The 23,891-nt window shown below is 36.4% G+C and overlaps 1 protein-coding gene and 1 long non-coding RNA gene across 6 annotated transcripts in view; both read left to right on the top strand.

Annotated features, from left to right (window-relative positions):
* Positions 1–304: 304 nt before the first annotated feature.
* Positions 305–23,891, top strand: part of LOC143902849 (UDP-glucosyltransferase 2-like) — a 153,046-nt gene continuing 129,459 nt past the window's right edge. For all 4 annotated transcript variants that reach the window (XM_077416030.1, XM_077416032.1, XM_077416031.1 and 1 more), the window contains exons 1-2: positions 305–604; positions 815–1,051. In XM_077416030.1, the coding sequence (XP_077272156.1) occupies positions 377–604; positions 815–1,051 (465 nt within the window). In that variant the 5' untranslated portion in view covers positions 305–376. The remainder of the gene's footprint in view (positions 605–814; positions 1,052–23,891) is intronic.
* LOC143902855 (uncharacterized) lies at positions 1,058–6,159 on the top strand. Of its 2 annotated transcripts, none has more exons than XR_013258513.1 (3): positions 1,058–3,252; positions 3,335–3,652; positions 3,873–6,159. It is a non-coding gene; the product is annotated as an uncharacterized LOC143902855 (long non-coding RNA). The 2 variants fall into 2 exon arrangements; XR_013258512.1 differs by having other exon boundaries at positions 3,335–3,803.

Here is a 23,891-nt window from a genome sequence, read left to right as displayed (position 1 = left end):
TGCGAGTGTCGTCATTCAATTTCAACGATGATAGTAGTAGAGAGTAAATAGATACTCTGTACTATCTACAATACCTACGTATACATTTACATATATATTTTATTAACGATTTATTTATGCATCTTTTTCTCTTCTTATTTTTATGATTGTACAGCTAAGTTGTCGAGAAAATCACAATATTACCTAAAGTAATGTTAAGAGACACGGTAGTGTCAAGCCAAGTATATGCGAAGCAAAATCGCACCACGGCGTGGATCATTTACGCGACGATAATAATATCTCGAAGCGAGGAGAGGGGGAATACTACACTAGGCATTGCAGTCACATTCAGTCTCAGGATCTGATTGAGAGACCACGCGAGAAGATTTGCGCAACAATGTTAAGTCGTGTCATTTTTCTTGTTTGTTGTATTTTAATGGGTGATCTCGTGACAGAGTCGAAACCATTGTCGATTTTATTGATAGAGACTCTTCCATCGACTAGCCACCACGTCTGGACGGAGCATTTGGTTAAAGGACTGCTTCGCAAAGGCCATCATGTACATGTAGTGAGCATACATGAAACTAAGGTCAAAGGAAAACTCGCGCAGAATTTAACATACGCCGTAAGTAGATATTAAATGAGACTCGAAGACATTCTGAGAGATATAAATTGATTATTTGCAAATCATAAAACAAATGAGAAAAACACAACTTTTCTATTTTAAAATGTTTTTTTCTATTTTACCTAAGATCAATGTGCATTCGGAGATGTTAATTTGTCACATTTTCATATGTCTTCTTCTGTATAGCGTAAGGGTACTTATTATTTTCAGGTTTTTGATGGTCTAATGGATACTTATGATGAATCTAATAATTATGACCCAGTTGAATGGGAGAAGTATAGCGTATTTTATACGGCATATTTTGTATATCAGTGGGGTATTCACGCATGTGACACAATGATAAAAACTAAAACAGCGAGAGATCTTTTGAAAGCAACTAAAACAATCGAGTTTGACGTAATAGTGCAAGACATTACTTTAACTCAATGTTTCTACGGATTATGGGAGGTAAAGCAGCAATCAACTTTAGTATTGTTAAGGCTATTTTGAAACTGCATGCGACTTAGCGAAGTTGCCTTTTAAATCAAGTGCGTTTGCGTAGTAAATTGAAAGTGTCTATATAGTTATTGCTCGTATTAAGTGCTAACGTTCACAATCGCTTCTTATTATTTGTTTAAAACGATGTTGAAATGTGATTTTATTAGAACTCTTCTGATACAGAAAATGTGAAAAAATACGTGAAATATTTCGTGGAATTCTCTGTACAGATAGGGTAATAATCGGGAATTATTAAAACTACTTATATAACTGTTATTTATATGAGTAGACAGACCGAAATGACTAAAACATTAAGGGAGACCGGGGCTATTCGTGACACATTTTTGTATCGAATTTTTTTTCTCGCTTTGTATAAATGTTAAAAAAATTTTATTAGTGCAATGTAATCGTCCATCTCTCTAGTTTAAAAGAAAAAAAATATAGGTTTTTCTCTCACGAGTCTCGAAATAAATCAAGAAATGTATCGCTGTGTCATGTGTCACGAATTGCCCCAGGGCCGCACAGTGGGGAATTTCGGCTAAAACGTGGTCATGAGTCGGGAAATCATCAGAATTGCATAAAAATCGGTAAGTATATGTTTTCGAGGTCGCTGATTATGAATATGGTATATGTAATTTTTCAAAAACAAAATAGCGGCCTTAATATTTTAGATTATATTAATAGTTTACCCTTATGCAAAAAATACACTCAACTTTTGGTGTTAACCGTTAAAAAAACATTAAAAAACCCTTAAAGTTGGGTGTGATTTCGGACCGCCAATTGAAGGTTAACCATCATTTGAAGGTTAACTTTCAATTGGCGGTCCGAAATCACACCTAACTTTTAAGGGTTTTTCTTTGGATGATGGTTAACCTTCAAGTGATGGTTAACCTTCAAGTGATAGTTAACCTTCAATTACTTATATAGCACAGGAGCCTTTCAGAGATATTTAAAAAATGTTTCATCTGATGGAGTTGAAACATGTCATAAATATTTCAAAATGTTTCTGCAACATCTCTGAGACAACTCTGGAATAGCAAAATGTCCGCGATTCTTATACTTGAAACTTTTCTGAAAGTGTGTCGAAAGATTTCCGAAATATATTGTCGTATTTTTTTTATTCGGGCGGTCACTCATCCAATAAGTAGTAACCGCACTCAACGTTGCTTGACTTCCATGATCGAACGGGCTAGTGACAATCTTCTGATTCTGATGCTTAATTCCTTTTAGCTCGTACTGTATACAACAACAATTGATATATTATAAATATTAATATAAAAGATTCATATATTATTACATAATATAATATAATATTAATAATTAATATCTGAGAAAAGCAAAAAGTCCTACATATATGAAGGGTGTGGTTACATCCCTTAGAACCGTTTTAGGGCTGCAATTAAAAATGTCTAAATTCGTTTATTTACTTCTATACGTGTATAAAGTTTCATTGAAAATTCAATTGAAAGGTTTGCAAAATTATATTTTATGAAATGTTTCCGAAATAACTTAATTAAAAGTTTTTAACTTTATTGCGTGAGAAAGGTTTTAGAAACAGCTCAACTGCGAAAGTGTTGATCTGTTGATATTTCGAATGAGGTTAATAATATGAGACTTAACTGTCTGTTAGCGTGTCACTTAGACGATCGCTCGAGAGTCACTTACTGTAAGGCGGAGGACCCACCTACACGCACACGAAGTACCACGTGCACAAGAAGTAGGACGAATAGGGCCCCTTAAGGAGGCTCTTACCCGGCTGCTCTAATCAATGTAGCAACCGAAAAATTATCATTAATAATTGGTTATAAAATTATCGGAAAATTAAATAAAAAAATAAATAATGATTTTTACATAGTGTAAGAGTAAGTTATATGTTCTATTAGTGGAAATATTAAAATTTATACAATAAGTCAGTTGACTACGTCAGTGCTAAAGAGCAGAACATGCGCGTGTCACAACGTCGTCTGTAGCAGTCTGCAGCTAAGTGAGGTGTAGCCGTGTAGCGTTGTAGCGAATGATGCGATGAAGAGATGGAGCCAAAAGAAAGATATAACGTGAGAATGCTGAGAGGGAAAATGAAAGGAAAATTCGCGAAAATAAAGGTTGTCAATGCGCGAGAGAATAATTATGCCGCTACCATACAGCGCAGAGAAAAGACATGTGCAAGTGAGGTTAGAAAGAATAATTAACATTGTTTACTTTTTGATTTTCAAGGTTTGATTGGCAAATAATTGAAACTTATTGTTTATATAGGTACAAAACAATTCTCCGGAATGTTTGCATGCAGAGGATTCATTAGGGTAATTGACAAAATATGTGATATATTTACTCTGCAAGAAAGCTGTGAAAAATAATATTTTTCTAAGAAATTATGATAAGTATAGTTGATGTGTTTATGTATAACTATATATATTTCTAAATAAATATATATATAATATTTACTTGTTTACTCTTAATTAATAAAATGAATAAAAGATGTTTAAAAAACGCATTTTACTTATTTACGTGTAATACAACATTTGAAACTTCGCGCGATTTTGACACTCGGAAGATCATTCGTCCTAACCTCTCGTACGTCATATTAAAACTACAATATCTTTTATAACTAATCGTCAACACCAAGTTTTCTTCTTATCATTAGAAAGATTATTATTTTAACTACAATTCCTTAGTTTTTTGTTTACCTGGCTCGCAAACTTGCCAAGAAAATACATCACTTCCGGTAAAAATTTTAGTGTTTACCATATGCCCTGTGTGAAAAATGCGAATTTCAATACTGATATTTTTACAGTTTTTATCGTCAACCTATGCTCAAGTTTTGGGCATCGGTCCGTTGTGGTTCACTTTACAACATATATTAATTTCATAAAGATCTGTCATATTATGATCGAGGTAAGAGCCTCCTTAAGGTGGTCCTTTCGCGGACCCAGTTTGTCAAGTAACAGTCCGTCATGAGGTAATTGAAAACAAACATAGTGACAAACATTACACAACATCCCAATAATTATAATAATATAACATGATTTTACACGCACGATTTAATCGTATTGAATTATTTATTAATTAAAAAAATATCACAATAATAGTGGGGTTGGACTCGATTTAGGTTAGGTCAGGCATGACAGTACAAGTAAAGCAATATGCGATTGGATCCACTACTTATTTAACCTCATATATCAGAGCAAAACATTCGGCAAGCCCTTATTTTCAAGGTATGTACGAAATTCGGAAACTTCAGGGAATATTTTAAGACATGAATAATGTATTCATCTGATCGCTAAATACATGTATTATACGTTGAAAACCTCGGCCATGGCGATTTGCATCATTCTATCTTTCTCGTTCATTAGATGTAAACAAGGATAGAATGACAATGGCACGCTCCGCGAACGCACATTTAGAATGACTTATTTCTTGTAAAGTGTCGGTAACCTCACTTGATTTTGCGTACACATGTCTTTTATTACTGTATATTTAACATATATCAAATTTAGGTACTTATCTAATACTTGTTCTCACGAAAGGACCACCTTAATATTACTCTATGTGACATACAGATGTCGCCACGATACCGTCCTGAATATTTCTTGACAGAAAGATTCATAATTATTTTATGCGAAACGATTCAGAGATAACTCAACTAAAAGTTTTGAAAAATTATCTTCATGTGAAAGGTTTCGAAAACATTTCTATTGCAACATTTTATATGGCATATTGCAGAATTCTTTCAAAGATGTTGCACATGAAATGTGAAAGGTTGAAATGTTTTTGAAACCTTTCTGGAAGCTTTCTGCAACAATCTGTGCTGTATGGGTAATGGTTAACCTTCAATTAATGGTTAATCCTTAAAAATAACGGTATAAACCCTAAAAATATGAAACCTCAAATGCAAGTGACAAAGAAAATAAACCCCATATTTAAATGTTCTTAATTTGCTTTCGCCGATAATACAACCCGCAAAAGAGAACATCACCACACACTATGCAAAGTTTATATATATCTATATATATAAAGGAAGATGTCTTGACTGACTGACTGACTGGTTCATCAACTGACTGACTGACTCATCAACGCCCAGTCCAAACCCCTGAATCGAATTTTTACCAAAATTATATGAAATAGGGGTAGAATTTTTCGGGGAGTGCCATTATGTGTATAGTTTTTTGTTACCGATTTTCTGGAAACCGGTTTTTTTAATTTTTTTAATTTTTTGGGAAATACTTCACCAAATCTTAAAAAAATTTATATAAAATAGGGGTAGAGTTTCCCGGGGAGTGCCATAAAGTGTATAATATTTCGTTACCGATTTTTTTGGAAACCAAAATCAAAGTTTTTTGAATTTTTCGGGAATTAATTGATCGAATTTTAAAGAATTGTATATAAAACAGGGGTAGAATTTCTCGGCGAGTGTTATAAACTGTATAGTTTTTGGTTACCGATCTTTTTGGAAACTGGTATTTTTTTGGAAATCGGTTACGAAATTTTTTCAATTTTTTAGGATATAATTGAGTGAATCTTAAAAAATTGTATATAAAACAAGGATAGAATTTTTCGGAGAGTGCTATAAACTGTATAGTTTTTCGTTACCAATTTTGTGAAAACCGGTTTTTTAAAATTTTTTAATTTTTAGAGAAATAATTGATCGAATCTTAAAGAATTGTATATAAAACAGGGGGTAGAATTTCCCGGGGAGTTCTATAAAATTTTTTGTTACCGATCTTATTGGAAACTGGTATCAGAAGTTTTTCAAATTTTTCGGGAAATTAAATATATATATAGATAGATTGCAAACTTAGGATAAGAGCAAGCCAAAAATTTTGAAATGGAGCAAGCCAAAAATATTCTGAAAACCAACGAAAAAAGCCTTGAAAAGTGATTGCGGTAATAAAAATACAGGATGTATATTTGTTGTCTTTTTAAAAATAATATTTTAAAAATTATTGAGTTGATAGAAAGCGAAAACATAAGGAAAAAGATCAAGATGTCCAACATTAATTCCAGAAAAAAATATTTCAAAAAATTTAATATTTACACCAGAGTTAAGAAGAAAAAAATTTAATGTTAAAATGTACGATATTTAAAATTTATCAAAAATTGAATAAATAAAATTTTATTTTATAAATATATCTTTTCTTAAAAGACTTTTTAATTCAATGTCTCGAATTTAATGAAGCAATGTATTCACTTAATATAAATGGAAAGAATTGATAACTCATTCTTCTGTTTTATGCGTGGCAGGCTTCAAATATATTTATCATCTTGCAAGGTTTGCCTCAAACACAGAAAATTTCAAAAACTTAACGTAGTCATTGCTAAAGAAAGAGAAAGAGAAAGAGAGAGAGAGAAAGAGAGAGAGAGAGAGATAAATGTCGTTTATTAGCTGCAGTAGCTACATCAAAAACATTACAAAAAAAATATATATATGTACATAATACAAATACAATTAACTACATACTATCACTAACATATCTATAATTTCATTCCTACTACATATTTGTTTCTCTCTCTTTCGCTATAATATACCTTGTCAACTTCTTTCTAAAACTTTGAATTTTTTTCATCACTCTTTATCTCTGTGGGTAACGCATTATACATTTTTAACCCTTCATACATTAACATTTTTTGCTCCTCACTAGTCTTACATCTACCTATATATATATTACCCACTTGTCTAGTACCAACTCCTCCTTCGTGTTGCACTACTTCTATTTTTCTCCGCAAATATTTCGGACACAAACCTTTCATAATTTTATACACAATTACACAAACATTATATTTTATTCTTTCCTTAATTGACATGAAATGCAACGCTTCCAACATATCAACAATTTTTACTCTTCTATTACACCTCAGAATAATTCTCATACCTTGATTCTGCAAATGTTGCACATTTGTTTTACTAATGCCCACCAAGATTGACCCACAATAATCAAACAACGGAGCAATTATTGCTTTATATACCACACATCTCATATACGCTGATATATCCACACTAATTCTTTGCATAACGCCTAACCTCGCTCCTACTTTTCTACTTATATAATCAACATGCTTCGAGAAATTTAGGTTCTTATCAATTATTATTCCTAAATATTTAATTTCCGTCACTACTTCTAGCTCCTTACCTTTTAGATTAACTTTTAAATTTTCCTCATTAACTTTCTTTCTAACTCCTCTTATACTAACATAACCTTGGTTTTCTCCACATTTACACATAATTTATTTAATTTTACCCATTCGTCAATTTTTTTCATTTGTTCATTTAACTTATCATTAATTTCCTCAATTGAATATTCTGTTGTGTATATTATTGCATCATCCGCAAACAATCTTATTACACAATTATCACCAACAATCTTCACAATATCATTAATATATATATTAAAAACAATAACGGTCCCAAAACTGACCCCTGCGGAACCCCTAAATCTACGTTAATAGCATCCGATAATATCCCATTAAACTTCACTCTTTGACTTCTATTTTCCAAATAACTTTTAAACCATTTCAACACTACTCCATTTATCCCATACCGTTTTAATTTCTTAATCAAAATTTTCCTATCAACTACTTCAAAAGCTCTTTTTAAGTCCAAAAACATTACACCTATTATTTTTCCTTCCCCTATATTTCTTTTTCATTCCGATAGAACCCATTGTAATGCAGTTTCACACGATTGCATTATTCTAAAACCCGATGTACATTCTGTAAACAACTCATTTTTTTTCAAAATATTCTATTAATTTTCTCTGCACTATTATCTCCAAAACTTTCTCATATACCGGCAATTTATTTATAGGTTTAAATTCTTCAATTTTATTCGTTCCTCGTACCTTAGGTATTGGAACCACACACACACACACACACACACACACACACAATCGCTTCTTTCCATTCATTTAGAAACACTCCTGTCTCTAATGATCTATTAAATACGTAACAGCCCAAGCAGCATTTTTTTGGACGTTGTCTAAACGTTAAAATTACGACGTGCTTTTTTTATCACTTTCCCAACGTCAAATTCGAAACAGTTTAAGTCCTATTACCCGACGTTAAGATATTTAACGTTCGCCTGACGTTATACTCTGCACTACACTTTTCGAGCGACTTCAATACGTAATTCCCAACGTAAACCAACGTTTTGTTATCAAACGTTGTAAAACGCTAACGTTGTGAAACGTCGCCTGTGGTCATTTCTGACTGACGTTAAGAAATCGCGAGAAATGGTAACAAATTCTGCCTAAAAAAATGTAGAGCAGATTACTGCTGCGTCAAGCGGGCATCGTCGACGGCAATTCGCGGCGTCGTGCGTGAACTATGAGGACTATGCGACGAATGTTGACGATCCACGGCCGAACCGGTCCATTTCATCTCACGCGGTTATCGTCGCGTCGTCGGGAAACAACGCGCGCGCGTCGCGCGGTTCACAGCTCGAGAGCGCGTTTGCTCGGCTGCACGGCTGCCATAACCATGCTCTAGATCACCATATAGATGATATTGCATAGGTCGGATTTGGTTAAGATATACGACTCATTCGCAAATCTAGTATATAATTTTCAACTAATTAATACTTTATCGACATGTTAAGTTAGTTTGGCGACCTTGTTAAGACTTTTAGTCAATATAGGTACAATTTTGCCTACAGTGGTATACTACTTAGTTTGGAAAAGTCGGAAAAAGTTAATTATTTTATACGAAAAGACAAATTTTAGTAGAATTTATCGCACCTTTTACTACGTAAAGTTTGATATAGTGTGGAACGCTGACTTCGCCATTTTCATTCCTCAAAGAGGAAGGCAAATAATCCGCCATTTTTAAGTATATTTAGATTTAAATTTTTTAACGCACTTTATTAACAATTTAAAGCATTTATATAATATCTGTTGTTAAAGTTTTGACAACATATTTATCTTAAAAGTAATTTTAATGAAAAAAAATTAAAATCTACACTTTGGAAAATTTTAGTTATTTATTAGAATATTTAGTAAATTGGAATATTTTAGAAAGGATTCGTCTAATTTTGACCTATCATTTCCACATTTATCAATAAAGTGGGTTTTGTTATACAATTTCAGTGCTGGGTTCGTGTATTTATGGCAAAATTACAATAGTATCAAAGACTGCGCAAACTATATTTTTCCTATAAAGCCATTTTATTTGTGCCAAATTGATAAGTACGTATTATGATACATTTATTACACCAATGCCGTCATATGGTTTGAATGGAAGCACGAAAACTACACCTAAAATGTACGTTGTGAAAAAATAACCTCAGGTCTAGCAGAGTGTACAAAATCAAAGTTTACATACCAACGTTAAAACTGGTGGAAAAAATGTAACCTCAATTTAACTTATATAAGTCGGATTCCAACGTTGGTACAACCTAAATTTGATTCCCCAAATTAGTGCAAAACAGGGTTGAAACGACGTAGCAAAAACGTTGGATACCAACGTTAAGTGTGTTTATCTTAACGTCGGGCGGACGTCAAAATGCTGCTTGGGAGATTTTTTCAGCTGCTACTTCAACTACACTTTTCATTACCTCTACATTTATACCTTCTTCTGTACCTGCTTTATTCACCAATTTCCTGTCACTATATCTTTTGTTCTCTATATCATCTTCCACCAGATCCGTACTACCTAATCTCCTAATACTATCGACCAAATATCTATTAAATATATCCGCCATTTCCCCACAACTTTATAAATTATTCTATTTTCAAATTGTATTTCTTTATATATATTCTATATTATTTCTTTTACCCCTTTTATCATTTCCTTTAACACACTCCACATACTCTTAGGACTCTTCTTATTCTTATCAAGATGTTCTTCTAAATAACCTCTTTTTGCCTTCCTACACATATCAACAGTTTTGTTCCTCAACTGTCTAAATACTTTCCAATCCTCCTCATTTTTACTTGTACGTGCTACTTTATATGCCTCATCCCTTTGCTTTATCATCAGTTGTATATCCTCACAAAACCAACTCTTTCCTTGCCATTTCTGTCTTAATACTACTGTCTTCAATGGTGCCAATGAATCAAGACATCTAATAATCTTTTTAACCATCAAATTTGCCAATATATTAACATTATCGCCTTCAATCACATCCAAACCAATCCTTATCATTTATTTAAATTTCTCCCTATCCATTCGTTTATAGTCTCTATATATAATCACTTTATTTTCGTCCACACACACACACACACACACACACACACACACACTGGCTCTTTTAAGTTCCAATATATTATTATTGCAGAATGATCCGTTATTTTGGGTTCATGCCATACATCAACTTCCATTTCCACATTACTAAAAACCAAATCAATGTTTCAGAATTCTGTACAATTCTTGTTGCCTCTTTTACCAATTGTCTTAATCCTAACAAATTCATTACACACTCTAACTAATCTATTTTTAATATAATTATTTACACTCATATCTATATTAAAATCACCCAACATCATAACATTATCATTCTGCATTACATTTATACCTATTTCCTCCAAAAAATTTATAAAATTACCATCTTTACTGTTCGGTGAATGATATATTAGCATAATTACTCCTGTATAATCTTTATCTTTAATTTTTACTAATATTGACCACCAATTTCCTTCACACCTTTCAATCGCTGTTACATCAAATCTAATTTCTTCCCTAATATATAACAACACTCCGCCTGTTCTACTCGATTCGGAATCACCTCGCACACATACATATCATCCATTAATGTGTAATTCCTGTTCCTCTATCTGTTGTGTTACATGAGTTTCCGTAAATCCTATCACGCTAGGTTTATACTTTCTTATCAATTCATTTTCTATTTCATCTTTATGTTTCAAAAATCCCTGCGCATTCAAACAAATTATTTTACTTCTACTCTTATTTACATTAGTCGCTTGCTATATACTATTACATTGAATTCTTTCTCGTTGCTTCTCCACTTCTTTTTTAAAACATGGACAATTACTATCATACGCCAAATGGTCAGAATTTAAATTTTTAATCTTGTGACTCTTAAAACAACCTGACTTCGAAGCGCGGATCTAGCTCGCGGCGGGTCGGGGTTCGAAGGAGGTGCGGAGAAGCAGACGGGTGGCGAGGTTAGCGAAATGAAGTCGTGCCTCGGTTAATTGACAGTAGTAACGTTTATTATTTTACAATATACCCTCGCTACATTTGCAAGGAGTCGGCACGCGTGTACCGCTCAGGCGGGGTTCGCTCGCGTGTGTCCGCGCGGTTTTCGACGGTTGGGCGTGCGCGTGAGACGTCGTTGGTTCGGCCGCGGGTGGCGCGGGAAAGCCCGCGGTATGTGTGGGGCGGAGCCGGCGCTTTTCGTTTGTCGCGTGGGCCTGATCGCGTGGTGGTAGGTATCGGTCCGGGTGGTGCCGATTTCCCGGTCGGCGTGGCCCGGAGCGCGGAAAAATGGCGCGAGGCGCGGCGGCGATACGAATCGAGAAGCGTGGGTAACGCGGTTGAAGCGGGTCGTCGGCCGAGACACATTCGGCGAAGACAGAGAATGCCGGAGGCGCTCTATCCTCTTGTCCGGACAGGTTTCGGGTGATTCGGATGACTGCGCAAAGCTGGTCGTTTAGCCGAGACACTCTCGGCGAAGACGGAGAATGCCAGAGGCGCTCCACCTTACGTTCGGACTGGCTTAGTGCAGGAATCCAGGAAGCTTTGGCTAACAGAAAGGAGCTGGTCCTTTGCCGAGACTCACTCGGCGAAGACAGAGAATGCCAGAGGCGCTCTACCTTCTGTTCGGACTGGCTTGGTGCGGGAATTCAGGATCGGTGTTGTCGGAACGACGGGTGATCGGGAATCGCGCTTTGTGCCAGCGTCGCTGCGTGGTGGGGGTAGCGACGGCGATCGAGAGCGCCGGGACGGTGCGGCGGAACGATCGGTGGCTACGGCGTCCCGACGCGGCGATCGCGTTCGGCGGTGTTCGGCCACCTTCGGCACCGCTCGGCGCGGTGAGGCGGTTGCCGCGTTCAGCCCGTTCGCGGACTTCCTAATATTACTTATAAAAAATATGGGCACACTGTGCCCGGTCTTCACCCCGCGGGTGGTCGGCGGGGTGGCTTCGGCGAGGTGTTTGCGCCGGAACGATGCATTTTTGGGGGTGCATTGTTACACTCTTAATTTTTTCTTCACAATTTACACATTTCTTAGTTCCACTTTTACATTCCTTAGTCGCATGCTGATTAGCACAATTTCCGCACGTTTCTTTTTTTGTACAATCCTTCGCAAAATGATAATAACCACAACATTTATAACACCTTAGAATCCTTATATAATCTTGTACTTTACACATGCTCCATCCTATTTTTAACTTCTCCATTCGCAAAAATTTCTCTCTTGTTTCAGTATTTACCTCCGCTATTATCATCATCTTTTTGAACTTTGTTTTCGCCACTTTCCGTATTATCTTTCTCTCAATGGTGTTCTTTTGCATTCCGTTTTGTTCTTCTATCTTCTCCCAAAAACTCTTCTCATTTTCACAATCTTCGTTGTCAACGTCGAATATCTTCACCTTCGGCTTCCTTTCTTTGGTATTTGTATTTCATATTCTTTTCCCAAGTCCTTCACAACTTCTTGCTTCAGCTTTTCCGCTTGTACTCTATTTTCACATCCAACTACAACTGCTCCTCTTGTTACTTTTTTCATTTTTGTAATTCCAACTCCTAATTTCGTGATATCAATTTTTCTAACATCTCTTTTTGTATCCTTACTTGATTTGATCTCTTCTCCATCCTTAGGTTTAATGACCAGTACTGATTCTCTCTGATTTCCTTTCACAGCTCCACTATAACTCTTTTTTATCTCTCCTACTTCCATACCTGTATTCACCACTTTATGTAATTCATCTTTCACTGCGTTATTAAGGTTTCCTAACATCTTCCTCATTTCCTCCATCTCTCTCCTCCAACTATCTGTCTCCTCTCTAACTATTTTTTCCATTTCCTTCTTCAAAATGCCTACCTCAAATTTGACTATATCTGTTATCATCTTTCTCATTTCATTTTTGCTGACTATTTCATCCCTGATTTTGTGCACCAACCAATCTATCATCTTCTCCATACTGGATCCTCCTTGTTGCTTTTCTTCCGTCTGCGATACTGATTTCATCGCCAAACTAGATTCACCGCTATTATTATCTTTTACAGTAAATACTTCGTACTTTCCAGTACAATTAACAAGTTCATTATCCGCATTATATAACTTATGCAGTTTGTGACAACTTGGATGAAATTTTTTGTCACAAGGTATACATTTAAACAACTGCGTTTTTATTTCCTTTCTACATTGCCTACATATACAGTAACTCGCCGACTCACTCATTACTCATTACCATATAATAACAGCTCTTCCTTATCTACCTTTAAAGTTTTATCTGTCGCCACTGTTATATTGTCACAGTGTCGCCAATCACTTTTGCTGAAAGCAGATCGGCAAGACAGGCACATGCGCAGCAAAGGTTAGCATATGAAAACCAACCAATAGGCAGTCAGTCCATATACACATGCGCACCGGCTCTAAGGCAGATCGTCAGAGATAGCACGGACGACAAGCGCATGCGCACTAAAAATCTGCTCCGTCCAACAGGCACGATGATACAGCAGCCCAAAAGTTAGGTTAGATTTACCAAAAAACTTGCCACCAGTATATCAGCAAAAAAGTGAACACCAGGCAGGAAATTAAATTATCATTCATAAATTACAATCAAAATCCATATATACCTGTAACAAAATTTTCCCGGATGCAGCTTGCGGCAGAGATATGCTAAACAAGAGCAGGAACGACAAACAGACGTGCACGCTGTACTTACTCAAGAGAAAGAGAGAGAGAGAGAGAGATTGATTGATTGATTGATTGATTGATTGATTGATTGATTGATTAGTTTAATATGCCCAAACATCGGCTATAGGGCAAAATACAGAAAATCGAAAAACATAAAATGCAACATAATATTAGAAGCTGCAGCCGGTAGATAATAGAAAGAAAAGCTGGCAATCATATTGCAATTCCACTGTATAACTATATAACTTAAACATAACTAAATGCTAACAATGTACATCTAAAAACTAAAAAGAAACGCATAGACAAAAGCATAATGCTAACTTGTGTACAACTTAAAACTAGATGAAAGTACGCAATGAAAGCAAGAGAGAGAGAGAGAGAGAGAGAGAGAGAGAGAGAGAGAGAGAGAGAGAGCATATGCTATGGGGCAAATTTATAACATAGCCATAAAACATTCATTGTGGGTAACCATAAGTAACAAGCTACTTATGATTTTGCGCAAGAATACAAATAAAAGCAAAATTAAGCGAAAGTTGATATGACTCGATGGTTTTAGTATTCAAGCCCATCTATTTATTACTTAACTATTAGACGCATGTATTGCAAAGTAACGGTAATATAATATTTTACACTATTTACATAATACTTAAAACTACGATATGCTCTCAATCAAATTATGTCGGTACAGGCTCAGATTCAGATTCAAAAAGAAATGATTGAAGAAGGCTCTTGAAGGATGTAAACGAAGGTGCCGTTGTAATACTAGATGGTAATGACTGCCAGAAATATATGGACAAGATATGGAAAGAATTCTTATAAGTGACAGTTCTATGAGCCGGCAGGTAAAATGCTTGTGAAGAGGTGGCATGTCTTTCCGATCTCCTGAGCGATAGATCAAGCGGGGTAAAGAGCTCACGCAGATATAATGGAGAACGCATGTGGATGATTCTATACATCATGCAGCCGAGGAAGTAAAGCCTTCTATTTTCAACTAGGAGCCAGCCTAGTTTCCGCCTATACGGACTAATATGCACGTTACGCCTGAGATTAAAGCTAAATCGTATACTGCAATTTACAAGTCTTTGAAGTCTAGTGTTTTGCTCTTTGGTTAAACCATGATATACTAAACAGCAGTAATCAATATGAGGCAAGACCAAGGTGACTACAAGCTTTACTCTCAATGCAGTAGAAAGACTATTCTTATTAAACTTAATTTTATATAACGCATTGTGAGCTTTGCGCGAGACAAGCGAAATATGCCTCTTCCAAGAGAGATCAGATGTGACGATCACCCCCAAATTCTTCACTTCATTCACGAATGGCAAGGGCACATTGTCGACAATGACAGGCGGTAGATTATCAAGGTTTATATTGCTGACATGTGCTCTGCTACCAAATATCATGACGTTGGATTTTGACGGATTAAGTTTAAGACCATTTGATCGAGCATAATCGAAGATAGCGTTGGCATCTTTGGAGATAAGTTCGATACCTTGAAGAATGCAAGCCGGTGGACATCTGTAATAAATCTGAATGTCGTCTGCAAATATCATATGATCCGAGAAAGAGAGAGAGAGAGAGAGAGAGAGAGAGAGAGAGAGAGAGAGAGAGAGAGAGAGAGAGAGAGAGAGAAAGGGGGGGAGAGAGAGAGACAAAGAGAGAGAAGGAGAAAACTGTAAAGTATCTTTTACGTTAATTTTGTGTTTGCAGTTAATCAGGTAATTAGTTAGTTTCTAATAAAGAAGGAGAGTCAATAGTATCGGTTAAGATTTATTGACCTTTTTCCTGCAGTTAAATGTAGTTGATAGCTAAATTTAAGAAAAAAATAATTTAATTTTTAAAAATGCTTTGTCACTTTTAATTAAGTCGGGATGGCAATCAATTTTTTAAATGTTAATGAGAAGATGATGATTTTCAATTATGCCCCACGATAGCTTAGGGAACAATTACAATAGCTCCAGCGAGATCTCGATAAAATGTCGAAACCCTTTACTTATGGTGGTTTATGCGAGTTGGTGGCGGCTGGGCAACTTTTCGGGTTTGTTTTTGAGGTTTACCGTAATGGTGAGCTCTATGAGAGTTTTGGTGAAGAAAGTAACCCTGTTTATTAGGAAAATACGTGTCATACAAGATATTTCTAAGGGACATTTTGATGCGTACGAGCAACGTGAACTTGAGGAAGAGAACAACAAACCGTCCTTCTCTCAGCCTGACTCCAACTCAGATCTCTCAAAGCCTACATTTATACCAGTTTCTAATAAGGCTCATGGAAAACGTCGTACAAGATATACCAATGCGAAAAGGAGGAAGCAACTAAAAAATGCGTCAAGAAAATAAGCACAGAATAATTCTGAGGTGCATAAAGCAGCAGTGGCTAGGTACCAAAGAACTAACGTCGAGGTGCATAGGACAGCGATGGCCAGGTACCAACAAAATAGTCCTGAGGTGCACAGAAAGGCAGAGTCTCGATATGAAAAAAGTAATCCTGGAAGAAGAGTAGAAAGGCGAGTACTTCCGTGGATGGTTAAAGCTCACTCAGGTATGGCATATGATCCAGACGTGGCTTATGAGACAGAGAGCACTATAGCTTTGGGAACCATGAGTCTCAAGTGCAAATATTGCAATGCTCTTAAATGGGAGGAAGAGTCTCCTGGGATGTGTTGCAGTGCTGGAAAGCTGCAGCTTGCACCCTTAGAACCTCTGCCCGAGCCTCTATATAGTTTGGTAATGGGCAGATACCCCAGAGCACGTTCACTTTATGAACAATATTAGAAAGTACAATGGCTGCTTTAGTATGACATCATTTGGCGGTAAACAGGTCAGGTTCTACAAGATGGCTTTATACCGACCTTTAAAGTTCAGGGGCAGGTATATCACTTGGTAGGAAGTCTGCTGCCATTACCTGAACAGGAAGCTTAATTTCTTCAAATTTATTTTGTGGGAGAGGATGACAGGGAAATGCGTTTAAAATGCAGCAATTTTTCAGATGTCAAACAGGGATTAGTCAAAGAATTTCAGAGAATGCTACATGACGTCAACAGCTACATAAAGGACCTGAAAACCACTTTAGATAAGGTATCTCCAAATTGCAAAAAGTTTGAAGTTGTATGCATGCAGACAAAAAACCAGATGACGCTCATAGAGGTCGCTTTAACGCACCAATAGCAAATGAGGTAGCTCTGGTGATTGTGGGTCAGCAATTCAACAAGCGAGACATCGTGCTGCAGAGCCACGATAACAAACTGTGGCGCATCAGCGAGGTCCACCGGTCGTACGACGCCTTGCAGTACTCGCTCATGTTTTGCCATGGCGAGGATGGATACTCGATTGCTATTCCTCAGCGAGACCCTCAGACCAAGTTGCAACTTAAGAATTTAGTTTCCGCAGCGAGCTTCTACTCATATCGAATTATGATCAGGGAAGGGGAAGTCAACCACTTGGTGTATTTCCGTTCTCTTTTTAGTCAGTTTCTGGTTGACATGTACGCCAAAATAGAGACAGAAAGGTTGAACTATATTAGGAACAATCAGGCGCAGCTTAGAGCAGAAAGCTACATTCACCTGAGGGATGCCTTGGGAAGGCAGGATGCTGACGTTTCTCAGCTGGGTAAAATGGTGGTGCTTCCGTCATTTTTCACTGGAGGACATCGCTACATGCATGAGCGGACACAAAACGCAATAACATACGTCCGCTACCACGGCTGTCCTGATCTGTTTGTCACTTTTACCAGTAATCCAAAGTGGAAGGATATAACAGATGCATTATTGCCTGGGCAAAAAACTCACGATTGACACGACATTATAGCTAGGGTATTTTATCTTAAGGTGAAGAAAATGATGGCTCTACTGATTAAGGGTAGTTTGTTTGGAAAAGTGTGTTGCTACATGTACTCTGTTAAGTGGCAAAAGCAAGGTCTGCCTCACATACACATATTGCTGTGGCTAGAGCAGCGCATCTTCTCTGATATGATCGACAAAGTTATCTGTGCGGAAATACCTGATCCTTTAAAAGACTCTCTTCTACACAATATTGTTAAAGCCAACATAATTCATGGTCCATGCGGGGGCTTAAACCACAATTTGCCTTGCATGAAAAAAGGCAGCTGCAGCAAGAGGTATCCGCGAATATTTCAAAATGACACTCAGACAGGAGGCGATGGATACCCACAGTATCGGAGGTCTCCAGCTGATGGTGGCTACACCGTAGAAATCAATGGAATAGAAGTGGACAATCGTTGGGTGGTGCCATACAACCCTATATTGTTACGTATTTTCAATGCTCATATCAATGTGGAATTATGCAATTCTGTAAAGTCTATTAAGTACATTTGCAAGTACGTGAACAAGGGAAGTAACCAGGCGGTATTTGCCCTGAAGAGTGAGAAGAATGAGGTGAAGATGTACGAGAGTGGGCGGTACATAAGTAGCTCAGAGGCGGTTTGGAGAATCTTGGCGTTTCCAATACATGAGAAGTACCCCTCTGTCTTCCATCTCAATGTTTACCTTGAAAATGGTCAGCGTGTGTACTTCAACTCTATAAATTTAATTGAGAGGATTAATAACCCACCTCAGACAACACTATTGACTTTTTTTGAACTTTGCAAAACTGACAAATTTGCAAAAACTCTCCTGTACTATGAGGTTTCTTCATACTATGTGTGGAAAAATAATAAGTTCGAGAGAAGAAAGAGGGAAAAATATGTGGATGGCTGGTCAGGAATAAAGAAGGACCACGCATTGGGAAGAGTGTATACCATTCATCCAAACAACACTGAGTGTTATTATCTGCGTTTGTTGCTACATGAGATTCGAGGTCTAACGTCTTTTTTAGATCTGAGGACTGTGAATGGTGTCCTCTGTCCCACATTCCAGTCTACATGCAAAGCATTAGATTTATTGGAAGATGATAAGCAATGGGACAATACCTTAGAGGAAGCTGCATTATGTGATTCACCTTTAAAGCTGAGAGAGCTTTTTACAGTGATGTTGGCATTCTGCCAATTTCCCGAACCTCTGAGTCTTTGGGAAAAGTACAAAGACAGCTTCTCAAAGGATATTATGCGACAGGTAGAGAGAGAGTTGAAAGGTAGTGCGTAGAACATGATAGATGAGGTGTACAACAGATGCCTGGTAATGATTGAGGACGCAGTGACGGTTTTGGGAGGACAGGAGTTGGAACAGTATGGCCTGCCTCAGCCAAAAAGGTTTGGAAGGGTATTGGGGAACAGAGACTATTTGAGGGAGACAAACTACGATGTAAATGCCTTGGAAGAAGTGGTATCAAATAATGAGGGTTTATTGACAGATGAGCAACTCGCTGTCTATCGGCAGGTTCTTAATAGCGTAGAGTCAGGAAATGGTCAGGTATTTTTTTTAGATACTCCAGGTGGTACTGGGAAAACCGTCCTCATCAACTTACTTCTGGCGAGGGTAAGGAGAGAACGTGGAATTGCCTTGGCTGTTGCATCGTCAGGTATCGCTTCTACGTTGTTGGAGGGAGGGAGGACCGCTCACGCTGCTTTTAAGCTTCCTCTGAATTTAATTCAAACAGAAACACCACTGTGCAATATTTTAAAACAAAGTAACATGGCTAAAGTACTACGGGATTGTAAGCTCATTGTTTGGGATGAAAGCACCATGGCACATAAAGGGGATTTTGAGACATTGAGCACAACCTCAAAGATATTAGGGGTAACGATGGAGTAATGGGGGGAGTGACCGTGCTGCTTGCTGGAGATTTCAGATAGACTTTGCCAGTAGTGCCAAGGGGAACTCGAGCAGACAAAGTCAAGGCGTGTGTAAAAAAATCACATTTGTGGTCCCTTGTCCCTTATTAGGAAAATCTCTATTAGGAAGAACATGAGGGTACACTTGAAAGGTGATGTTTTTGCAGGACAATTTTCAAAACTACTATTAAAAATTGGTGATGGAGAGTATCCTGAGACGGAAGGAAAGGTAATTATACCTGCAAGTCTAGGTTTAGTAGTAAAAACCCTAGAGAGCCTTATTAATAAGATATACTCTGATATTGCGGATATCAAAGAAAAATCTATGGATTGGCTTTGTGAGCGTGCCATTCTGACCCCTAGAAATGATAAAGCTGGTGTCATTAATGACATTCTTCTTAAATCATTCGAGGAAGGAGAAATAAATTACAGATCTGTGGACTTGGTGGTAGATACGGATGACGCAGTCAACTACGCAGTAGAGTTCCTTAACACAATGAACCCTCCTGGTTTACTAGCCCATAAGCTTTTCCTTAAAGTGGGGGCACCAGTGATGTTGTTGAGAAATTTGAATCCGCCAAAACTGCAATGGCACAAGGCTTCAAGTGAAGGCTCTACACAGAAATGTCATCGAGGCCACAGTATTCACCGGCTGTGCACGGGAAGAGACAGTGTTTATACCACGCATACCACTAATATTATCAGAGTATCTTTTTGAGTTCAAGAGGTTGCAGTTCCCTATCAAAGTTTGTTTTGCGATGACTATCAACAAGTCCCAGGGGCAGTCGTTAAAAGTAGCAGGAATTGATTTAAGTGAGGACTGTTTCTCACATGGGCAGTTCTATGTGGCTTGTTCAAGAGTGAGCTCACCAAACAGTTTTGTGATACTAGCGCCTGAGGGGAGAACCACTAATGTGGTATACAAAGAAGTTCTAAAATAGAAAAAAAGGTCGTAGATATTTTTGGAGAAAATTTTTAAAAAGAAATTATGATAAAAAATATAATGTTCGCAGGAGAGAGAAAAACATGTATGTGAAAAACATTATGCCTGTTTGAGAAAACAAATAAGGAGAAAAACATGTGTGAAAAAGGTTTATATAATTTTGCTCATTTTGATGGAAAAAAAATGACATAATCTCAAAAAATTAAACAAAAAGAATGATATTTTGTCGTACTAAGTGATTTATCAACGTAAAGGACAAACAATTGAACCAAATTTTTTAAAATATTGCGACGCTTTTTTCCCCGGTCTCGCAATCCGGTGGAGGGCTATCGTGGATTGGCAGCACGCGCAACTAATTCTGACACCAAATGATTGGGCGCCAGGTGCGACGGATCGCACCACCGTACACTATTATATCTAACGCGATATTTCCGACAATACCTCAGGGCGTAGTTCTCTTTCAGGGAATTCGGAGAGAGGCGTCACGCAATCAATTACACAAAATAATAATAATAGAATAACATATGATATATTTAGTTAGATATAAGGCACTTGCAACAGAATCTCAATCAAAGTAGGTGTTGGTATAATTGGTCTGAGCATCTCGCATTCAGAATCAGACCGCGCGGTAACGAGACATTATTGGCGGCGCAGTGTCGAAAGGAATCTTCGATAATATGTACTTCAGAGTGCGCGATGATGGTAGTTGAGCAGATATTTGTAAACACGGAGACTTTGTTTATAAATAAATAAAGCCAAAGCTTTATCTTGCTCTGTCCACCGTCTTCCCGCAGGATGACGACCTGCATTACGTAGTTGCGATTGAATGAAATCTGTGGTAACTTTGTTTTCAGTTTTGTTTCTATGCAGTAAAATATATTGTTATCTGACATCTTTTTTAATTGTTTTAAAGCATTCCTTTCGTCACTTAATTTCTTTTTTATTTTACACAGTTCTACCAAAGTTTTACGATGAATCGAGTACATGATTCTTTCTCGTAGTGTCATCGTCTTTGACGTAACTCCTGCTTGCGTTAAAAATCCGCATTTTTTTTGTAGGTTTTGTAGAAACACTAGGTGATTGCAACTCATTTGAAGAAATGGTTTGTCCATGTGTACAATCTTCATTGTCACAGGTGCAAATAGGCCTGTTTTTGCAATTGTCTGTATTACCTAAATTTGATTCTAAACTATTTCTAAATTGACTATCGTTACCATCATGAACATTTTGAAACATGCCATTGTCATAAAAATTAGCAGTAGTTTCATCAAAAACAGTATCAGTATTCACCAAAGTACCACACATATTTATGTTAACCTCATTGTGATGTAAATCGTTATTTAAATTGTTATTTATAAATCGATATTTAAATCTTTATTTAAATTTGTATTTAAATCGTTATTTGAATCAATATTTAAATCTTTATTTAAATCTGTATTTAAATCGTTATTTGAATCGATATTGAAATCTTTATTTAAATCGTTATTTACATCGATATTTAAATCTTTATTTAAATCGTTATTTAAATCAGAATTTGAATCGTTATTCAAATCGTTATTTAAATCAGAATTTAAATTGTTATTCAAATTGATACAAACGGCAGAAGATGTTTCAGTCATTATTGACTTGCAGTCAAAAGCAGCAACTTCTGTTGTGACTAAATTGTTTGACATATCAATGTGTTTCGGTATGGCATTTGGGTTCAACAGGTGTTTTGTACAGTTAACAAAATCTTCTTTCTAAAAATGATCTTCGCAAATGCGCATATTCCGGCAATTAATAGTGATATCGATGCCACAAATCATTTTCCATTTTGTAGAGATGTCAGAATTTTTTGGAAAGCTATAAAAATGTTTATTTATGACTGTATTGGCTTCACCTTTCGACCAATAATAGCTGTTGGCACAATTGGGAAATTTGCAAGAATATTTCTTTCGCGAAGGCATCGTATACAACAGTTTATCAATTGATATTAACCCCAAAAGAAAGTGCAAAGTAAATGAAATTAGAACTAAAAGAAGTTGATTACAAATGAAATCACATACATTTATAAGTTATGTATAACATGTAATAATACATGTAATAATACATTGTGTATAATGAAACATTTATTATACACAATGTATCATTACATGTATTATTACATGTTATACATGTAATAGATAGATTTATTTAATTTCAGCTATACAAAGCCATGAAATGGACTTGGTTTACAAATATACCTTAAACACACTCATACCAACTTTTTTAACTTAACGCGTGACACTGTTAATTCCTTATTCCATACTTTTTTAATTTCTTCTAGAAAAACCACCCCTTAAACCCTACACGCCTAAACCCATTATTTGCATGTTAAACTCACAACCTAAACTCATGCAGTAATACTTGATCTAGTCCGCTTCGGCAGTATCAAGCCAAGAAACGAACATTATTCACCTATACACACACACATACCTTCTTACCGCCACGCGCAACAACTAATATTCCCTATATTTCTTTTATTTCTAAATTCTTCCCAAATCTCCTTTAGACTCATATCTCGCTTTGTCTCTAAAATAACATTCCTTACATCCTAAAACTTATAAAACTTGAATTCTAAATCAATGCATATTTTCTATAAACTTTATAATCCAAAACCAGATCATATCGGTAAAGACGTTATATTGCCAGTTACGGTCGATTTAAATTCCTTTAATTGTTATTCTATCCACTGGCAAAATAAAATTTATTATTCTGTTATTATACACCGTCGACCTGAAGTATCGGTGCTCCATCTTATAGTTGTTATTGCGATAAATATTACCACAGCCCCAGTGGTCAAATTGGCACGACACCTGCACGGTATACGGGAGGTTCCAGGTTCAAACCCTGGCTGGGGTAATATTTTTTGCAATAAAATTAAAAAAAAAAAAAAAAAAAAAAAAAAAAAAAAAAACTATTTAATTTAAAAATTACATCAACTGACCAAAACCATGGTCAAAATTAATAATGTCTCGATATTGATCTGAAAAAAGTACTGTGTGAATCCGACAAACCAAGTTGGCTCACAGTTTTTCAATGTTCATATCGGTAAAGACGTTATATATTGCCAGTTACGGTCGATTTAAATTCCTTTAACATATAATAAACTTGACTAATAATAAATCTCTTGCTACTTAACTAATGCTATCCTATGTCCCCAGCTTTTCCAAACTCATCACTTCTCCCTATATGCACTTACCCCTCCTCTTCTTTTTCTTCCAATATATTATCTTCTTAATCTTCCTGATCTTTTGAATTCATTCCTAATTTAACTCGAATCACTTCTGTATCCTCGGATCGCTCCATTCCTC

Source organism: Temnothorax americanus, unplaced genomic scaffold (genome assembly GCF_048541705.1).
Source record: "Temnothorax americanus isolate GAGA-0224 unplaced genomic scaffold, ASM4854170v1 Scaffold40, whole genome shotgun sequence".
Lineage (NCBI taxonomy): Eukaryota > Metazoa > Arthropoda > Insecta > Hymenoptera > Formicidae > Temnothorax > Temnothorax americanus.
This window is presented reverse-complemented; position numbering and strand designations above follow the sequence as displayed.